The sequence below is a fragment of the Scaptodrosophila lebanonensis genome, unplaced genomic scaffold, assembly GCF_003285725.1.
Source record: "Scaptodrosophila lebanonensis strain 11010-0011.00,11010-0021.00 unplaced genomic scaffold, SlebRS2 tig00000001-arrow-pilon, whole genome shotgun sequence".
Lineage (NCBI taxonomy): Eukaryota > Metazoa > Arthropoda > Insecta > Diptera > Drosophilidae > Scaptodrosophila > Scaptodrosophila lebanonensis.
In genome coordinates, this window is record NW_022060529.1 from 8,847,907 (window position 1) to 8,866,846 (window position 18,940).

The following is an 18,940-nucleotide window of genomic DNA, read 5'->3' on the forward strand; positions in this document are numbered from 1 at the left end:
AATACACAAGTATTTCTCTTACAAGTTCTATTAAGCTATGATTACTGTAACGCTCCCGCTCTCCTTGTATTTGTACAATAGTGTGTGCAAAGGCCAAAAAGCGCGCGCGCAAACTCTTTTTGTTTAAAGCAAAATATCAACAATTGAACTATAGACATTTGGCCAAATGCGGTGGCTCCATGTACTGTTAAAAAAAAAAAAAAAAAAAAAAAACAAGAAAAGCGACAACCATGAAGCTTTGCGACGTCTAGTCCCAATGCTTGCACAAAACACAGGTTAAAGTTAGCTTTAAGTGTTGCTGCTAAATGCCGTTGCCACTTTTTTTGGCTTTTATGAAGAGGAGAGGACGAACAGATGGTTGTTTTTGCCTCTTTTTTTTCTTTTTTGAAGATTTGTTTTGCAGCGCATCTTGGGGACGCAGTTGAAATAAATGTCAGATGCAAATGTGGCAACAGAGTGCTGAGCTTCTGCTGCTGTTGCCGTCAGTTGCCGGCTTCTAAAATGTTATAAATTCTTGTCAGACTTTGCTTTCTGCTCTGCTTTTTTGCTCTCTTTTACCTTTAGTGCCAGTCATAATTAATAAGCTTAACTTGGCAAACTTGCCGCTTACTTAATTTCAATTTTCACACTATTTTCCCTCCACACGCCCATTTTCACAAGCTTACTGACAAATTAGTGCCTCTGCCTTCATTAAAAAACCATTAGAGCAGCTTGCTACAAAGCTGTGCTTTTCATTAAATCTACCTTCTTTTTGCTATGCAACCGCTTACACCCTCGACCTCTTCGCCCCGCTTTTGCAGTCACTTTGAAAACATAAATTTCTCTACGAAAAATACTTATTACCATGTTCGGTTTTCTATCAGCAGTTCAAAATCAAAGACAACAACAACTGAAGATGTCAGCAACAAACACAATTAGTTTTGACTTTGACTATTGTTGGTCCCTATTGTTTCTTGACGATGTGACCTCCCCCCCTCCCTTCGATTGTTGCAACTTGCATGCATCGCTTGCTGCTGTTGCGTGGGAAATGCCGCCGCTTGTCGCGACCACTAGCAATGACACAGTCCACCCTTCAGTACGGCTAACTAGCCCAGAGTTAGTGAATTCAAGAACTTCCTGGTAATCACCACAAGCTTCTCTTCAAACCCTTTTGAGACTGGAGAATTTTCTAAAACGATCCAATAGGCGAGAGCTAATCAGAAAATTGCGAAATTGCTTAAAAATGTAAATAGTTGCTCTTAAAATGCTAAGCAAGGTGACTAGCCTTTATCTAAGCAATGTTATACAAATTATGGGTTTAATTCAAAAAATGGTTTGTGCTTGAAAAAAAAATATTGAAGAAAAAAAATTCAATCATCTCTGTGCAGTTAACAATACTTCTAACAGTCCTCGGCTCAAACAAATACCGCACATTTTAAATTTTATTTTAATTATAAGTAAATGATATTAAATACGATTATACGTATACCACAAAACATATTTCCCTCCAGCAATATCAATTACCTATCGGGTAAGTAGCGGAGTAAATAGCGATGAAAAAATGTGTCTACCATGCGTACTGAAAGGCAGAAGTTGAGGAAAAACATGCACAAACTTTGATTTTATCTCATTATATGCCAATTGAATGGCTGTTTGTGCCTTTTGCTTAAAGTATTTACCTCATTGTCTGGAACTGATTCGGGCCACTTGACAAATGAGCTGCTGCCTACCATATGCATTTGTTTTCCAAAACCACGACGTCGACGCCAAACAATTTGCGAAGGCAATTTTCAATTTCCACTGGAAAATCAAACAACAAAAGTCTGCGGCACAGAATGATGCCACTTTGACAATTTGTGCCATGAAGTGCATTGATTTAGAAACTACGTCGTTGAGGAAAGCAAAGCAAAATGGCAAGAAAATGGAGCAGTCACTGAGTATAGTTGGCCAAATGGCAGCTGCGGCAGTCAACAAACAAACATACGAGTATGAAAATGACATGGAAAACTAAAAGGCAAAGAAAAGAATTGAAAATAAAAGCGGAGCGCATCAGACAAAAGAAAATTACCAGAAATTGGCGCTATCAAAAAACAACTTGGACCAGAGCAGTACCAAATTGTTTTGGCCAATTTGTTTTTGGGCCAAAATCATAACGCGACCTTCATTGCTGCTGCTGCTAACATTTAAATTTTGCTGCACGTTGATACTAAGTGTTGTACATTTTGTTGCTGCCTTTTTCCTTCGATTGCAACATAAAACGTGCCCAGTTCATTTTTTCTATTTTTTTCTTTGCTCTTGGTATTTCTATCTAACAGTTTGCACGTCTGTCAAATTCAAAATAGTTCAGCAACAAGAGCAACAACACGCTCCAGCAATATAAGTAACAACAGGGGCTTGGCTCGGTGTCCATTACCTAGACAGACGCCCAGTTGGCTCATTGCTGACTTCCTACTGATAGCGACAATGAATAGGCACTTAATAAGTTGTTTCAGAGAGGCTTACAAACTTATTTGAGACTCATTTTAGATTTTTAGGAAGCTGCAGCAGTTAAATTGTAAAAAAAAATCTGTACAGTTCAGAGACTTCTGTTGACTTAATGTCGACTGTAATAAAAGAACTTGGATTTTAGAACTTGTTCTACAAAAAAACACATATGTAAATACAATTGAATGTTTTTAGAAGCAACACAATTTTTGATACTAGTTCAATTTCATTCCTATGACAGCTATATAATATATAGTGAACCCGATTTGAAAAAAATTTCAGAATTTCTTGCTCAGGCTTCGGGCTCAGGCTATAGCTATATTTTAAGTTCAAAGAAAGTGTTTGCAAACCTCACACTTATTTTTGGGGCTTGAGCTTAAGTATTGCTTATGTAATTAAAATAGCTCATTTTTTTAGTAAATAGAGAGTGGTTCTTAGCTTTAGGAACGCATTTTGATTTCATCAAAAAACAAACTCAATTTCTAAATACAATTATAAAATTACGGGGAATAACTTGGTGTGCTTTAATTTCGTTGATTTATATTAAAATTTTATTGAAATAAATAGTTAATCTTTGATAACCTTATTCAAAGATATTTAACCGAATTGGTAACTATACTGCGCACCGGCGCCCCATTGTGGTCGACTATTGCCGTAAGGACCGCCCAAGTGTTGGCCATAATTGCCAAGCGCATCGACCGAGTGTCGTCCATTTCCACTTTGCCAAACGGGCACACGCGTCTGCACGTTCAAGTCAATGCCTTGACGAGGACTGCCACCACCTTGTATAAAAAGATCTGGACGCCGAGGAGGATTTGTGGGAGGTGAGAAATTCAGCTTAGGTTGCTGGCGACGCACACGCTCTAGTGGCTGACTGGATGCCAAGTCGACTGGTTGAAGCTGCCGATAAAAACAGATAAAATGGATTTATATTTGCCTAAGCAAGGACCTTTCTTTCTACTAGGTACTTACCGGTGCTCCACGCTCATAGACAGCCAAATTTACATTGCCTGGATAGGCATAGGCACAGGCGGCGCTAAGGGCCAGGAACAGACAAGTGACACTTAGATGCATTTTGTTTGAGGCACTTTAAAGTACTGTTTAAAAATTCCGCAAGCGCCAACTTTTTATACCTGCGTCTTTAGTTTAGTCAAGCTTATCTCTGAACCGCTGAACATCAAAAAAACCCCCCTGGTATTTTCTTAAAAGAAAGAGAGTGGTTCACGCGTACATCCCCTAGACCATACACGTTCATAATTACGTGTGAGAGTATAAAGATGACTATTCGCCAATATCGCCGGCTGATAAGCAACTGTCTGTATATATGAATGTATAACATGTGTATTTAAAACTGTGTTTTACTATAAGTCGCTTACAATTTTTATAACGCCTACATACAGCCAATGGGATCTTAATTAGAACATACATACTCGACACAACTGCCGCGCATTTTGTAAGAGAAATGCAACAACAATTTTCGCATTTGTATTGTTTTCTATGAAAATTGTCTTCAAGCCAGACGGAAGCTGCTGTTGATTGCAATTAAGTTCCACTTCCATTAAAAGAGTAATTGTTATAGAAACAAAGATAATTTGAAGCATTCGAAATCATCTTCCCTTTTAATCTAATCAAACAATTGGAATCAGATGTGCACTCTCATTTCACACTTTGTTTTCAGAATTTGTAATTTCTTAACATTTCTGTTCGACATTTAGTTAAAAACAGACTGTCAATAGATTACTTGAAAGCTCGACCTATAACTGCTGATAAGAAAGACAACAGCAATGAATCGCAAATGTTAAAGTCGACAGCTGCCTAGAAACTCATCCGAAACGCATTTCATTTCAATTATTAATAACTAGTGGCAGTCAATCAGTCGCATTATCGTTTGTACGCAATAATGTTAATAATTTTAAAGCTTCTCTTTAATATTTATCTATTGGCTTTGATCAATGCACGCTCCATTCCAATTAGCCCATGTCCACAGGTAAGGGAAAAACATTACTTCCTTTAAAGAATTTTTAAATGAAATATCGTGTGTTTTCTAATAGCCAGATACTACAATATTTGTTCTGAAGCCCAATAATGAATACTTTAAGGATGCACCATGTTTTCCTTCAATTCTATAATAACACAGGTTTATTCAAATGAATACTATTTTGAAATAAATAATACAGTTTTCAACTAAAATCTACTACTTGATCGTGGCCAGTGCTTAATAAGCTGCGTATTGAATGATTTTAGCGAACTTATACTTCCTTCTGTTGCTTCATGCTCATGGACAGCGAAATACACATTGCCTGGACAGGCATAGGCACAGGCGGCGCTAAGGACCAGGAACAGACAACTCACACTTAGATGCATTTTGTTAAAGGGGTTTTAAGGTATTGTTTTAAAAGTGCGACAATATATTCATTATACGTGTATGTATGTATATGTAGCTTACATGTTTGCTTGAGCTTATCTCTGCAGATTCTGAAAAAGTCCCCAGCTGGTTTTCCCAGAAAAGAAAGAGACAAAATATAAATATAATACAGAGGCGAGAAATCAGCAACTAATAAGCAAATGTCACGGTAATATACAATATATGAACTCTTAACTAAATGATTAATCTCTTGTTTACGATTCAAACATTTCTATAATGAAATTTAAGTTTTCCAAGTGCCCAAGCTGTTTTTAAACTGTCATCATCTAATAAAAAGAATATATGTACTATATTGGACAGGAAGCTATAATTCATTCGCTCATAATGTTTAATTCAGATTTTCATAAGCAAAAATTGTAATCGAAAATAACTTTTCTTTTATGTAAGGTCTGATATTTATTAAGGGATTTATAAAAACAAGTCGAAACCGATAACCGTTTTTTGCTTGCAAAAGTTTTTTAAATCAATTCATTCTGACTAATTGTTCTCTAGTTTCCTATACTGCAATTTAGAACTAAATGTATTTAGCAAGTCTTGTTAAGTCGACATTACAACCAACACTCCCATTCATCCATCGAGAATTGACTGTAAATTTAAATCACGCTCAGAATTCAAAAATATATAGATTTTAATAATAATTTCAATAAACGAGTACTATCAAATTATAGTATATAACTTGTTTTTACAAATGAGGAAACTTTGGCCATGCGTGAATCATTTTTCAACAATTTTAAATGGTTACGCCCACTGCCAGAGCCTCAGCTTAAATTTCAGTTTCAGTCCCAGTCTCAGTCTCAGAATGAATCTTCGCTTTCGTTGGTATGGCGTAATCGTACGTTTACCTAAATGCGCGTATTTTTTTCCTTACAATTTTATTATTTTTTACTTATTTTGGCAGAGACTGGCGCAGTAATCTTCATGTTTCATGCATGATAAATTTTCATAGACGGTTCTTTGGACAGTTTACGCAATAAATCCAATTAACAAAAAACATATTGTTATTAGCAGTTTTGACGGTATGTTTCATTAAGACATCGTCGTTTTCGTCATCATCATTATCATCATCATCATGGGCATGTACGCTTAATTAGCTAGTAACGTCAAAATTAGTCAAATGTGCGATGTACAATTAGCCGAAGTGCAGGCTCATCAGCGAATTTTTTGGGCACGACCGCAACATCGGCAGAATGCAACCAGTTCCGGGTTTGGTGAACGTGTCCAAGAACAAATACCGACATATATATATAAATTAAATTTGTTTTATTTACAATATACGAATACAATATTTTGTCTTTGGCTTTCATTTAAAATCGAAAAGTGTAAGCACCACCAGCACCCCAACTGGGACGGCTGTTGCCATAGGGACCACCAAAATGTTGTCCATATTGGCCGGTCACGTCGAAGGAGTGGCGACCGTTGTTGCTCTGCCAGACAGGAGCACGTCCTTGCACACTCAAGTCGATGCCTTTGCCTGGACTGCCACCACCTTGCACATTGAGTTGACGACGCACTCGACTCAAAGCCACATCCGCATCCGCATAGTAATCGGGCCCTTCCTGTGGCTCATCGAACTCGTAGGACGATGGATAGGCCAGCACAGCAGAGATGGCAAATAGTAGAATAACAAATGTGGCCTGCATTTTTACTAGTTATTTATGTTGAGAGCAATTCACTGATACACATGCCACCACCGAAGTAGCTTTTATAGCAGAACAATGTTTCAATAAGTAAGGCTACACAATGCAGAAATCCCCGCCTTATCAAGTGATTCCCTCCACACGGGGGTTCCTTTTTGTCTAACTAACTCGTAGCAGCTGCTAACGCTCCCTCAATTCTTGGCGCCTGGGACTCTCAACTTTGACTTTCCATTCTTTTGGCTGCAATCGAAAACTATTTATATTCTTCACAGCTAGTTGCATGCTTGGTTCCTTTTTGCCATTTTGCGGCATTGTTCTTGCCATGACAAATGCAATGCGACCAAAAACTTATATACTAGATATATATGTAGGTCTAGTATATGTATGTGTGATTGTGTATTTGCAGTTGCTTGAAAAATTATTGAAAAGTTCAATTGAACATAAGAAAAATCAATTGTCTGTATTATGCTGTTTCCCAGTTTTTGCTCTGGTTCCTCTATAATAACAATGGGGAAAGTTTTCTGTCACACAAACAAACAAATAAACCAACACACACAGACGCAAACACACATACTTCCACACAAACATGTGCACAAACACGTTGCCAAATGTTTTGTACGTGCCATTTTGACTTTTTGTTTATTTTACATTTATTGCAAGTTTTTTCCTAATAAATACAAATATGAACAAATTCCTTGTTCGTTTTGTATTTTATTCAATTGCCAGATGCTTATCAGTAATTGTATTTTTGTTATTGTGAGCGCAGCTATCAGCAAAACCAGACATAAGAGAATGAAACAAATGAACTTAATTGATTCAAATGTTTGTACAGAAAGCGATTGCAAATAACGAATGTTCTCAGTTCAGCGGCAATAGCGTACGGCCTAGCACGATGAAGCTGCCACAGAGTTCGGTTTTAATTCATATTATAGCCATTTTAGTGTCACTCATATATTTGGTTAGATGATTTGCCGGAAATTCTGGCTCGTTAGTTTAAAATTTACCTTTGCTTCATTACAGACTGCAGCCTATGATTATGGAGAAAATGATGCCACAGCTCCGACAAAATCTTGGTTTCCCGTCTGGGATGATGCACGTGGCGAATGGACCAATGAAGCGGAAGCTGAAGGATAGTTTGTAATAAATTATGCCCTAATTTAAGGGTTTTTCCATTCAAATCTAACTAAACTAAACTAATGTAAATAAATTAAATAGGGAAATAAATAGTCTTTAGAAATTGTATTGAATATATTAATATTTATTTTGCCATTTTAAGCAGTTAAATAATCTAAGTATTAAGTTAAATAGTTTTACAAAATAAATAAAACCAATAAACTTTTAGTGTTATTAATGCATGGAGAGCTTCAAAGCAAATCCTGTAAACTGAGACCATCTTCATTGGGTTCTCTTGCAGCTCGTTGGACAAGTCTCCTTATCGAATTTGGATATTTAATTTGGCTTTCATATTTATGCAAATATCCATTGAACATTTATAGGAGACGCCACCTGCCTTCTACGAAAAACAGTGATTGAATTTAATGTTTGACTCAATGTAACTTACATAATTTCTTTGATGTATTGTCATGATAGAAATTCCTCGAACTGTTGCATGTGTCATGTACTTAATGCAGCGTAGCTATAGCTTGTCTATCAATTTGCCAAGCTTCTTGTTTTGTTTATATTTTTATATACAATTCACAGGGGCTTATCGCAATGCCATCGCTCCAAAGTCAATAACACGACAGAAATATTCTGATTTGCATATATTTTCGTGTTCGTGTCATTTATGATATAATAATATGACGTGCAGCTACCGTTATGATTTCATTATTTATAGTTTTAAATAAACAAAAGTCACTGAACAGCGCGTCGGTAGAAAACAGCATTTAAATTCATTCACTAGATGCATTGAAGCTCGGAGACATTTTTTAAAGCATACTTTTCGACGCAATATTTGAAATTCCAACAAGAATCTGCATAGCGCTGAAAGGTATGCAATAAATGTATGCAGTGCCGTAAAAGGCAACAAATCAGCAGACCAACTTGTTTAGATTATGAATTCCTTCAAAATTCCATTTATTTACAAATCAAATTATATAAGTATAGACAATAAACAAAATTCTCGCACAACAATACAGTATGACTTCGATAGTCCGAACGAATAAGTGTTCAGTAAATGTCCGAAATATCAAAAGTTCCAATGACTTCGTTTTTCTTTGTTACGCTACGTAATTTGTTAAATGAAAAATTGCAGCTGGTTACTATTTTTAACAGCTAACCCAAAAAACTATAAAAACAAAAATCAATTGCACAGTTCATTGGACTTTTATTGCCTGCGCCATTGCTGCCTGGAGTGCGTGTCAGCTCGAAATAATGGCGCCCTATGCTGCACACAATTAGTGGCACTCAATAAATGAATGAAAGAAAGGCAGGCACAAATGCCGCAAATAGGCAATAAAGTATGTATATGGAAATCAGCAGAGGCAGTCAGTCAAGCAAAACTTGTGCCAAATTAGGCGGCCATCATTGTGGCAATTAACAGAGTGGGATCAGCAGCACAACGGGGGTGTCATGTTTGACACGCTTCCAAGTGTTCTTGCTAAAGGCTTTCCACTAAATGTCGATGCCGCATGCAAAAAGTAGGCGGCAGCAGTTGGATAACTTTTGCTTTACGTTCGAAACATTTGCAATTGCATTGCATTTCATTTTGCCGCACTGCTGCAGTTCATTCAGTTCTATTGTATTTTGCAAAGTTTATCGTTCCAAATGGCATCGAATGGTGGCATAGTTTCTTTTGAAATCGAATACACCAGTGTCCTTACAGTTTATTGAGCCGCTGCCAAGTTTCAAGGCGTAATTGCGTTAATTTTGCTTAAATTACATTTCACATTGGCAATTGTTTTCCCTAGAAACACGCCCTACCCTACCCAATTCTGGAATAATTTTACGAGCAGGCTGCACACTTTTCGAAAACTGCCGCGTGGTGTGTTGCGGTCTTGCGTGTCCTTTCGGGACTCATTCCAGACACCATGCAGCTACTCGTGTCCTGCCACGACCGGCTTCTTTGTGCATGTTGACGACATAATTGTTTGCCTTACAATTTATATGAATTATCCAAAGGAGCGTTTGCTGTTGTGGCTGCCAGTTTGTTTAACTGTTGTGGCTCGCTTCGACATGACAAGTGCACTGGATTGCCCCCGTCGCCCCATATTCTTCTTTTCCCATTCCACATAAAGTTCATTGACATGTGCTAGGGTTGGAAATTTTCTAGTTAATTGATGGTATCAGGCAATATTGCTTTGTACCTTTCTACATATATAATTTTTTTCAAACAACCATAACAACATTTTGCCTTTGAATTAGCTTTGGGATAGTGGCTTGCTTAAATGCTATCACTATCGCCGTCGCCACCATTGTCGAGTGGTTTTTCAATGACATCCAACATGTCATTCTCTTCCAGTTCCAGCGAAGTTGCCGTCTCGCTTCCATCGATTGGCCTGCCATCAAAGTAAATGCACACCATATTCTGCCTCAAGCCAAGTTGATCGCAATAGGCATCCACCAATTTACTCATTAGATCATTCTTTTTAACGCAAAAGTTGACGATATCGTGCTTTTGGCTTTGCAACTGCAGCTTTATGAATTCTGGCTCTGGCTCAGGCATTCTAAGGCTATATGTACATGTGTATATATAATTAATAGATAAGTGTGAATTTAACAATTTGGTCGGGGCCTGCCATTGGGCACTGGAAAGTGTATTTCAAAATAGTATTGTTATGTATCGTTCAAAACAAACTAGACATTGATTATATACATTACTGTACAAATTAAAATAAAAATAATCAGTCTTAGCCTATTTTGATATACAAACATTAAATATGATAAGTCATTATAAAAACCTCAAAATATCTTGATAAATTATTTAACTTATTTCATAATAGGTTTTTTTTGCACCAATCTTTACCACACTAATAATAGAATTAAATATGTTTTTCCTTAAACAGAATTATTCTATATCGATCAATTTTTCGATCACGAACATTCCCCTTTTGGCTTGATTTTATAATAGTTTTGATTTTTTTCTTTTATGCACTTCCTTTTATTAGTTTCCTCGTGGGGGATATTATCTTTTCAGTGATCTGATCCATATAGTTCTACGTACTTTAACAATCACAGCGAGAGCGATATAGACAAACAGAGATATTATGTAACGCTCGGTATTGTATGTATTCGGTTCTCTCGCATTCTTAATTCAAGATTAAAATTCAAATATTTTGTTTTATACATACAAAACAAAATTAAGTAATACGGTCCGAATTTTAGACCCCAATTTCCATATTATGTATGTAAAATAATATGAATATAAACATGGTCTGCATATGGATAAGGCAAGTCAACACAAAAAGTTTTGTGTCCCAAGCTGTTTTGGTTCTAATCATCTGAATGTTCATACAGTCAAACAAATTGATAGACGAACATTTCTAAGTATAATCGTTATGCAACGCCTCCGCCTGCTTATGTACTTCTTAATAAGCAATTTCAACATTCGGGTGCAACTTACACTAATTTTATTCATTGTCTAAGCTAACTTTACTTTCTGTACTTTCAGTACAGGCTACGTTGTCACTAACCAGTTTCTTAATGACTTTCAAATTAACTATTTACTTCTATCACCTGTGGCTGTGAACCCTTGTACAAACACTTGCATAGTTTTGTATTCATTTTTTTTTTTTAGTATCAGCAACAATATGCAACACCGATTGCTGATAATAAAATGAACTCTTTGTAGTATTTTGACTTTTGCTCAATTAATGTGATTAAATATTAGTGCTAGCACGGTATATCAAAAATTGCTCCTAAGGAGAAGAGTCAAAAATTGCTTCAAGACTGCATTATAAATATTTAAATGGGCGTATATTTCAAATAGAAAGAAAATTATGGCCCTAAGATCAGGGAATTTTAAATTATTATAGCTGAAGTACTCGTTTATTTCTGCTATTTTCTATTTCCACCTTCTTCTGATTATTGTATAGATTTGTGTGTAGCATGGTTACCCAGCGAGGAGTTCCCAAATATAGAATAGGTAAAAGATAAGTATATACATTGATTTTAGTGTCCATTTTAGAAATAAAAACAGTTTCGAACTGGAACCTTTTGTTTCTTTTGAAAGGCAATCTGCGTGGCACCTATGATACTTACAAATTTATATTATTTAACTAAAGGAACTATTTATTTATGGCTGCATCAGCAACACTTAAACAGATTTCTTGTTCAATAATAAACATGTATGTATATATAGTTTGTCTATAAGTACATACTTATATTGAGCTGAACGATAAGATAATACGTATACGTGTACAGTGGGTAGCTATCAGCATGCCAGCTCTTAAAACAGATAGAATTAAAGATATTTATAGGTTTTCCTAAGCAACGAGGAGTACACGTTGTTGCATTGAATGTTAAAAAGAACTGAGAGTGAAATGTGTGTTTGTTTGCAAGTGTGAGTTTCCAATACACCCACTACAAGTATGTGCGATGAGACACTTTTAAACACATTGGCCGATATGATAGTTATTCGAGTATACCATAATTTTTTAATGTCTGCTACCTCAGATAAAGTCCACAGTCAAGTTGAGCGCTGAGCTGGCCGAACAGTTGGTTTTCGGTGCGTTCGGCGCGCGGTTGTGCATACTCGATAAGCTCTCTTGTCTGTATAGTACAAGTATTTTTGAGCATTTTGGGCAAAATATCAAAAGTGAAACTAATTTAAATTTCACTCAAGTGGGACGACTGGTCATAGCAACGTTATGAAGTGCCTGATAGTATTTGGACTGATTGTCGCGTTTGTTGGCGCCTTTATTGGTTTCGGTTATCTGAAATTTACGGAACTGACACGTCCACTGCCTAAGCCCCAGCTGGATGCAAACAGATATTGGGGACCAGGCGATGGCAAAAACTATGTGCCGGACAAGAAGATCTACGATTTTAATCTGCAGGTGCCTCAGGCGGAAATCGATGATTTGCGGCAGCAGTTGAATCGCACACTGCGCCTGACAGCCCCACTGGATGGCGTTAATTTTGAATATGGTTTCAATTCACATGCTTTGGAACAGTTTGTGGAATACTGGCGAGATAATTATTTGACCAAATGGAGCACGCGTGAAGCGTATTTCAACTCTTTACGTCAGTATACCACCGAGATCCAGGGGTAGGAATATTACCACAAGTATTTCCATGTTCATTTAAATTTCTAAATCCCAATTTTTTCTAAATTCTCTAATAGCCTGCGCATTCATTTCATACACGAACGTGCATCGGAAGAGGCGGCCGCCACGAAAAAGGTTTATCCAGTGCTACTTCTACATGGCTGGCCGGGATCCGTGCGCGAATTCTACGAATTTATTCCCATACTGACAATGAAGTCTAACATAACGGATTATGCCTTCGAGGTGGTGGCCCCCTCCCTTGTCGGCTACGGCTGGTCCGATGTAAGTTTTCCCCTAAACCTACACTTAACTTATAATAAAATAATGAAAATATTTCTTAAAATCAGTTTTAGGACGTTTTTCTATAATCGGAAATATCTGTCTAACCTATAGATCTTTTCAGGCAGCTACTCGGACCGGATTTAACGCTGCAGAAATGGCCACCGTTATGCGCAATTTAATGTTGCGTCTGGGCCACAAGGAGTTCCTCGTTCAGGGCGGAGACTGGGGCAGCATTATTGGTAGCAACATTGCCACACTCTATCCAGAGAATGTCCTTGGCTATCACTCTAATATGTGCTTGCTTAACTCACCGCTGGCTATCTTAAAGGGCATCTATGCCAACTATTTTCCGGAAAAGTATTTGCCATCACGTTTCTTTATTGAACACCACTTTCCCATTTGGGAGAAGTACATGTATCTGCTGCAGGAGAGCGGTTACTTCCACCTACAAGCCACCAAGCCAGATACTATTGGTGCGGCACTCAACTCCAATCCTGTAGCTCTAGCCGCTTATATTTTGGAGAAGTTCCAAACATCGACGGGCCCTGGCTTAAATAAGGACTTTGGCGCTATTATTACCGTATACACTCTAGAAGCAGTATTGGATAACCTTATGGTCTATTATCTGACGAACTCGGCCACAACAGCGGGTCGTTTCTATGCCGAGAACGTGGCTAAACCTTATCGCGATCTTCAACTAGATCGGGTTCAAACCCCGGTACCTATGGGCTGTGCGCGTTTCCGTAACGATCTCCCATCAGTCACTGACTGGCAACTACGCGACAAGTTCCCCAATCTGAAGCATAGTAGATATTTCCAACAGGGCGGTCATTTTGCGGCTCTTGAAATGCCGCCTATGTTATTTAATGACTTTATTGAGTTTGTTGAAAATATTGGCCTTGACAAACTATAAATAAATTCTATTTTATGTGAACAATATACCCCTAACCACATTTTTTTATAAGTTTATGAACAGGGTGGTCTACATATGTACGACGATGGCAATTAAGTATTCAGACCTTTAAGGTGAATAGCGAGAAACCGTCCTCCACTGCGAAGCTAGCCTAGGCAGCCACATAAATGCAATCGTGTTTCGAAAACCCCAATAATTTACAAAAAAAAAAAAAGTTTTGTTCTTTCTAAACTTGTAAAATTAAAATTCTACTTATTCTTAAAACAGCCTGAACGTAACATTACATTTAAACTACTTTGGTTATAAATAATAATAAATATCTATCTAAGGTGATTAGTTTGTTTTTACTAAAATGAGGAAAATATTTCGGAATTTTTATTTTCATAATTCAACATCTAGCTCAAAAATTGATTCTTTCAAAAAACAACTAAACACCATATCTTTAAAGTAGAGCTCCTACAAATGATTTAATGAATTTGTATGTAAAAAATAAAAGATCCATCTCAGAAATTCATTGAATTATATTTACAGAAACAAGCGAAGAACATTATCAATTTACAGCTCCTGCTAAAGAAGAAATGAACTAGATAGCATGTTAGAAAAATAAAGCGCCAGCTTATCAGTTAACTGAAGCCCAGGCAAAATCAAAGGTTCAACAGTTTCAGCTTCCCCTAAAAAAAATTAATGACATATGTACATAATTGAACCAACTCAGCAATTGCTCAATTGCAATCAATTACTCAAGATTGCTAGTGTCATTCCGTAAATGGGACTTTTAATTGATTTTAATGTCGGGCTGACAACCGGCACATTGCCCTTGAGCTTGAGGGTATTGTGATTGGGGTTATTTATTAAAGTCAGCTGTTTACGCGCACTTTCTCAGTTTTCAGCGGGATTGCTCCATTTCGCCTCTCATAATGAGTCGCTCATTTTAGGTCTATATACTTAGTAAACGAAACCGAAATCTAACGCCAACTTGCAAATATTCGGTCAGTCCACAAAAGCTCACATAGCTTCCACAATGTCCACAGTAAATAAAGTAAATAAAGCCGGCTGCGAGTAATGTGTACTTAAAAAAAGCTTTGGCTCGCCGCTACTCGCTTCGATCACAGATCTGCCGGTGGCAACAGTTTATATTTTTCACTCGACTCGAGCGTTTCGTGTCGTCTTCGCCTACTGGCCTCCTTTTTACAAATTCATTATTACTCAGCGGAATTCCAATGGGTACTTTTGTGCGTATCTTAGTGGCAGGTCTTGCCATTGCCCTGGCTGTGGCCTTTAAAAACTACCGCGACCTATCAGCACCCGCCCCTCTCCCAAATCTAGATAACAACGCATATTGGGGGCCAGGAGAGCCCAAGGACTACAAAGCTAACGATGCTGTGGTGCCATATGACATAGGCGTCGCACCGGAGGTAGGTACCACAGACGCGACCTAAAAAGGGGTTATGTCAAAGAAACTGCGTCGTTGTTGCTGCCACACGATTGCGACTCGGCGCAGCTGTGTGCGACTTTTTGATAGAAACTCGTTTTGTTCACGTTTGCTAATTGTTTATTTGCAGCTAATCGCCGATCTTCATGCGCAGCTGAGTCGTCCGCTGAGGCTCCAAGAACCACTGGAGGGTGTGGGCTTCGAGTACGGGTTCAATTCCAAAGAATTGCGCAAAGTAATCAATTACTGGCGCGATTCCTACCTGCCCAAATGGAGCGAGCGTGAGCAATATTTGAAAAAGTTCCCTCACTTCCAAACCACTATTCAGGGGTGAGTTTCCAACCGTGATAGATTTGACACACATACATACATATGTATGATTGCATGTACGTATGTGCATATGTAATTATATTTATTACTTGACGAGAAAACAAGCTAAGTGACATAAGTTATGTACATTATTTATCATATCTTCTCATTGTTAGACTCTCAATGAGTTTACAAATGTTATGTTAAATGCCGTAGTACTATCCCCAGGTGGAAGGGATACCAGCCATTAGATCAGCTACAGGAGTAAGTTCGGATTACGATTTTTGAAATTGAATTCTTGTTGAAAGAAAAATAAGTCTTTTCTATTTTAATGCTAAGCAATCATAAGCTATACGCGCTAGCTTGTATTTCATTAAAATTTAATGGAATGGCCTTTACAATGTATGTACATATGTCCACATTCAAAATGCATTCGACACGTATCGAAATCGCATTGCTCTTGTGAATCGAAAGACGAAAAAACTTTGAAACGTGTCGAACTAATTTGTGTTCGAAAAATTCTGTCCAGAAACGTTGCTTCATTTTTAATCGAACTGACAAGGGTTGTTTAATCAACGAGCAAGTTTTATTTAATCACAAATTACTTAAAATTACTTCAACGAATTTTTTAAGCCGCCATAAATATTATATCCATTTAAAATATGAATATTCTTAAATACCTTTTACGTAGCATATCGGTAAAAGATTCAAATTATATGCCATATTAGTGTAGATAGCTTACACCATGTACCGTTGCTTTCGCCACTACATGGACATCCCTCTATGGCGACAAAACCCGAACTGATGGCGTTATACAATGCTCGCAACCTTCGCGCTGTCAATAGGTCGGACACCTATTTATTTATTTTAGTTGACGAAAGCGCAGTCCGCGAATTATGCAAAAACTACGAAAGTGATATTTTTAAAATCCCATTTCATGCATCGCATATAATTGACTGGAGCGAATATCTTATTTAGTCATTCGCATTCATTAAGCTTACTCCGCATCTTCCCCAAATACAAAACTGCTGAGTTTTTAATAAAGCCTTCACCTTTTGTAGACCAATTAAAATAATTAAATGTTCACCATTTCTTTATAGTCTTAAAATTCACTTCCTACATGTGAAACCCCAGAAGGTGGAGGGCAAGAAGGTGCTGCCGTTGTTATTAATGCACGGCTGGCCGGGCTCAGTTCGTGAATTCTATGAACTGATACCACTCCTGACGACGCCCAGTGCCTCGAGTGAGTATGTGTTTGAGGTGATAGCGCCCAGTTTGCCGGGCTATGGATGGTCGCAGGTAAGCATCACATTATTTATATATGTTATTTTGTTTATAATAACATATCGTTCAATTACAGGGCTCTTCAAAGACTGGCTTAGGCGTGGCTCAGGTCGCCGTGATCATGCGAAATCTGATGTTGCGCCTGCACTTCGACAAGTTCGTTATACAAGGCGGAGACTGGGGTGCATTGATTGGCTCTAATGTGGCGTCGCTGTTCCCGGAGAACGTGCTCGCCTATCATTCGAATATGTGCACCAACAACAGTCCAGTGTCGAACATTAAGCTGATCTTGAGCTCCCTATTCCCCGGTTTCTTTATTGATAGCCAACATGCTGTGTTCTACAAGGGAATTGGCAGCATATTCGTCCATATACTGGAGGAGTTCGGCTACGCCCACATTCAGGCGACCAAACCCGACACCATTGGCAGTGCACTTGCCCACAACCCCGTTGGCCTGGCTGCCTATATACTGGAAAAGTTTTCCACCTGGACAAATGCCGAATACAAGCACTTGGAAGACGGTGGCTTGAGTAAGCGCTTTACCTACGATGCGCTTCTCGACAATATTATGATTTACTATGTGACCAATTCGATAACCACTTCCGTGCGTTTGTATTCGGAATCCATGAATAAGGCGCAGTTGGCCTTAAATCTGGACAGTGTAAAGGTTCAGGCACCCACAGGCTGTGCACATTTCCTGCACGAATTGGCCCACACCCCAGACTCGCTGCTAAAGGATAAGTTTGTGAATCTCATTCACACAACTCACTACACAGAGGGCGGACATTTTCCGGCATTTGAAATTCCCGAAAAACTCTACACCGATTTCAGGAATTTTGTAAACAAATTGGAAAATTAAAATGCAGCACTGATACAAATCAAGACTTCTTTATGATTGTTCTAGGAGTATATTGAAATATTTTCTTTTAGATTTGTGGTTAGAAATAGCCACAAATGCACATATAGACCGGTTATAGTTGTCATTATCTACATATACATACATGCGTTATCAATCTACTTGGGGTCTTTAAAAACTGAAACTTTCAATTGCTGATAATAAAATTTAAAAAAAAAACAAGAGAGAACGCTACAGTCGCGCAAGCCCGGCGGTAAAATAGCCTTTACTCTCCACAAACAAGGTATTAAAAAAAATTAAATTATTAAAAAAAATTTAATTAATTAATTAAATGAAATAAAAAATATTTAATACACTTTCAACTGCATACATTTACATCATCGTGTCTATGCATGTATGTATGCAGCGCAAAATTGAACCAAAGCAGCAACAACAAAAACAGCTACGTGCAGAAAGTATAACAACGTCATAACTCGGATTTACCAAGTTTGGTTATTCTTGCTCTTGTACTTGCTGAGATCCTTGCGTTCATACAGACGGACGGACGGACATACATACATTCGCACAAAACTAGTATGTATAGCCTTTTACCCTTTGGCTACTGGCTAAATAATTGGTGAACAATCCGGTCGAAAAAATACGTTTTTTTAGGTATAAAACATCTCTGGCCGAGCAATTAAAATTATCCCAACGAATCGTATTCGTTATAAGATAATATTTTATTTTTTAAATTCTCTATTGAATTTTTTTTATTTGTTTTTATTTACAATCATTCGAATTTCTGACCGTAATTGAAGAAAAAGAGTCTGACAATCTGGGAGTAAATTTCCTAATACCATTGCTTCATTATTTGAAGAAAGATATTTGAAATACATATGCATACTTGTATGGTTTTCGAAACTAATTAACTCCAACGTCATCCCCATTAGCTGTGATTATTAAAACAAATTATTTCATATTATTTCTTAAAATGTTGAAATGTAGATAAAGTTCAGTAGCCATAATAGACGCCAGACGCCTGCACAGCTATAAATATTTATGTAAATTAAAAGCTTTCCTGCATAATAAGTATAACAACAATAGATTCATCTGCCCTCTCATATCAATCACTGCGATGTCATTTAAAAGCCGGC

General features: G+C 37.5%; 4 protein-coding genes, 1 long non-coding RNA gene and 1 pseudogene across 5 annotated transcripts; 3 read left to right on the plus strand and 3 right to left on the minus strand.

The window, feature by feature from the left end:
- Positions 1-2,963: 2,963 nt before the first annotated feature.
- On the minus strand, positions 2,964-3,564 carry LOC115634085 (diptericin-A-like). Its single transcript, XM_030531640.1, has 2 exons — positions 3,436-3,564; positions 2,964-3,363 (listed from the first exon to the last, which is right to left on the minus strand). Exons 1-2 carry the CDS (start codon positions 3,535-3,537, stop codon positions 3,061-3,063), a joined length of 405 nt encoding a protein of 134 aa, XP_030387500.1. The 5' UTR covers positions 3,538-3,564; the 3' UTR covers positions 2,964-3,060.
- A 784-nt stretch (positions 3,565-4,348) lies between these two features.
- LOC115634257 lies at positions 4,349-4,653 on the plus strand. The gene is made up of 2 exons (XR_003996422.1): positions 4,349-4,450; positions 4,515-4,653. It is a non-coding gene; the product is annotated as an uncharacterized LOC115634257 (long non-coding RNA).
- A 1,474-nt stretch (positions 4,654-6,127) lies between these two features.
- Positions 6,128-6,531, minus strand: LOC115633897 (diptericin A-like). The gene has a single exon (XM_030531401.1). The coding sequence runs from the start codon at positions 6,526-6,528 to the stop codon at positions 6,193-6,195; it is 336 nt and encodes a 111-aa protein (XP_030387261.1). The 5' UTR covers positions 6,529-6,531; the 3' UTR covers positions 6,128-6,192.
- A 2,814-nt stretch (positions 6,532-9,345) lies between these two features.
- Positions 9,346-10,293, minus strand: LOC115634237 (annotated as a pseudogene).
- A 1,900-nt stretch (positions 10,294-12,193) lies between these two features.
- On the plus strand, positions 12,194-13,954 carry LOC115626277 (juvenile hormone epoxide hydrolase 1). Its single transcript, XM_030521603.1, has 3 exons — positions 12,194-12,733; positions 12,809-13,013; positions 13,135-13,954. Exons 1-3 carry the CDS (start codon positions 12,333-12,335, stop codon positions 13,924-13,926), a joined length of 1,398 nt encoding a protein of 465 aa, XP_030377463.1. The 5' UTR covers positions 12,194-12,332; the 3' UTR covers positions 13,927-13,954.
- A 1,104-nt stretch (positions 13,955-15,058) lies between these two features.
- LOC115634700 (juvenile hormone epoxide hydrolase 1) lies at positions 15,059-17,833 on the plus strand. The gene is made up of 4 exons (XM_030532578.1): positions 15,059-15,341; positions 15,489-15,688; positions 16,768-16,966; positions 17,028-17,833. Exons 1-4 carry the CDS (start codon positions 15,147-15,149, stop codon positions 17,808-17,810), a joined length of 1,377 nt encoding a protein of 458 aa, XP_030388438.1. The 5' UTR covers positions 15,059-15,146; the 3' UTR covers positions 17,811-17,833.
- The last annotated feature ends 1,107 nt before the right edge of the window (positions 17,834-18,940 follow it).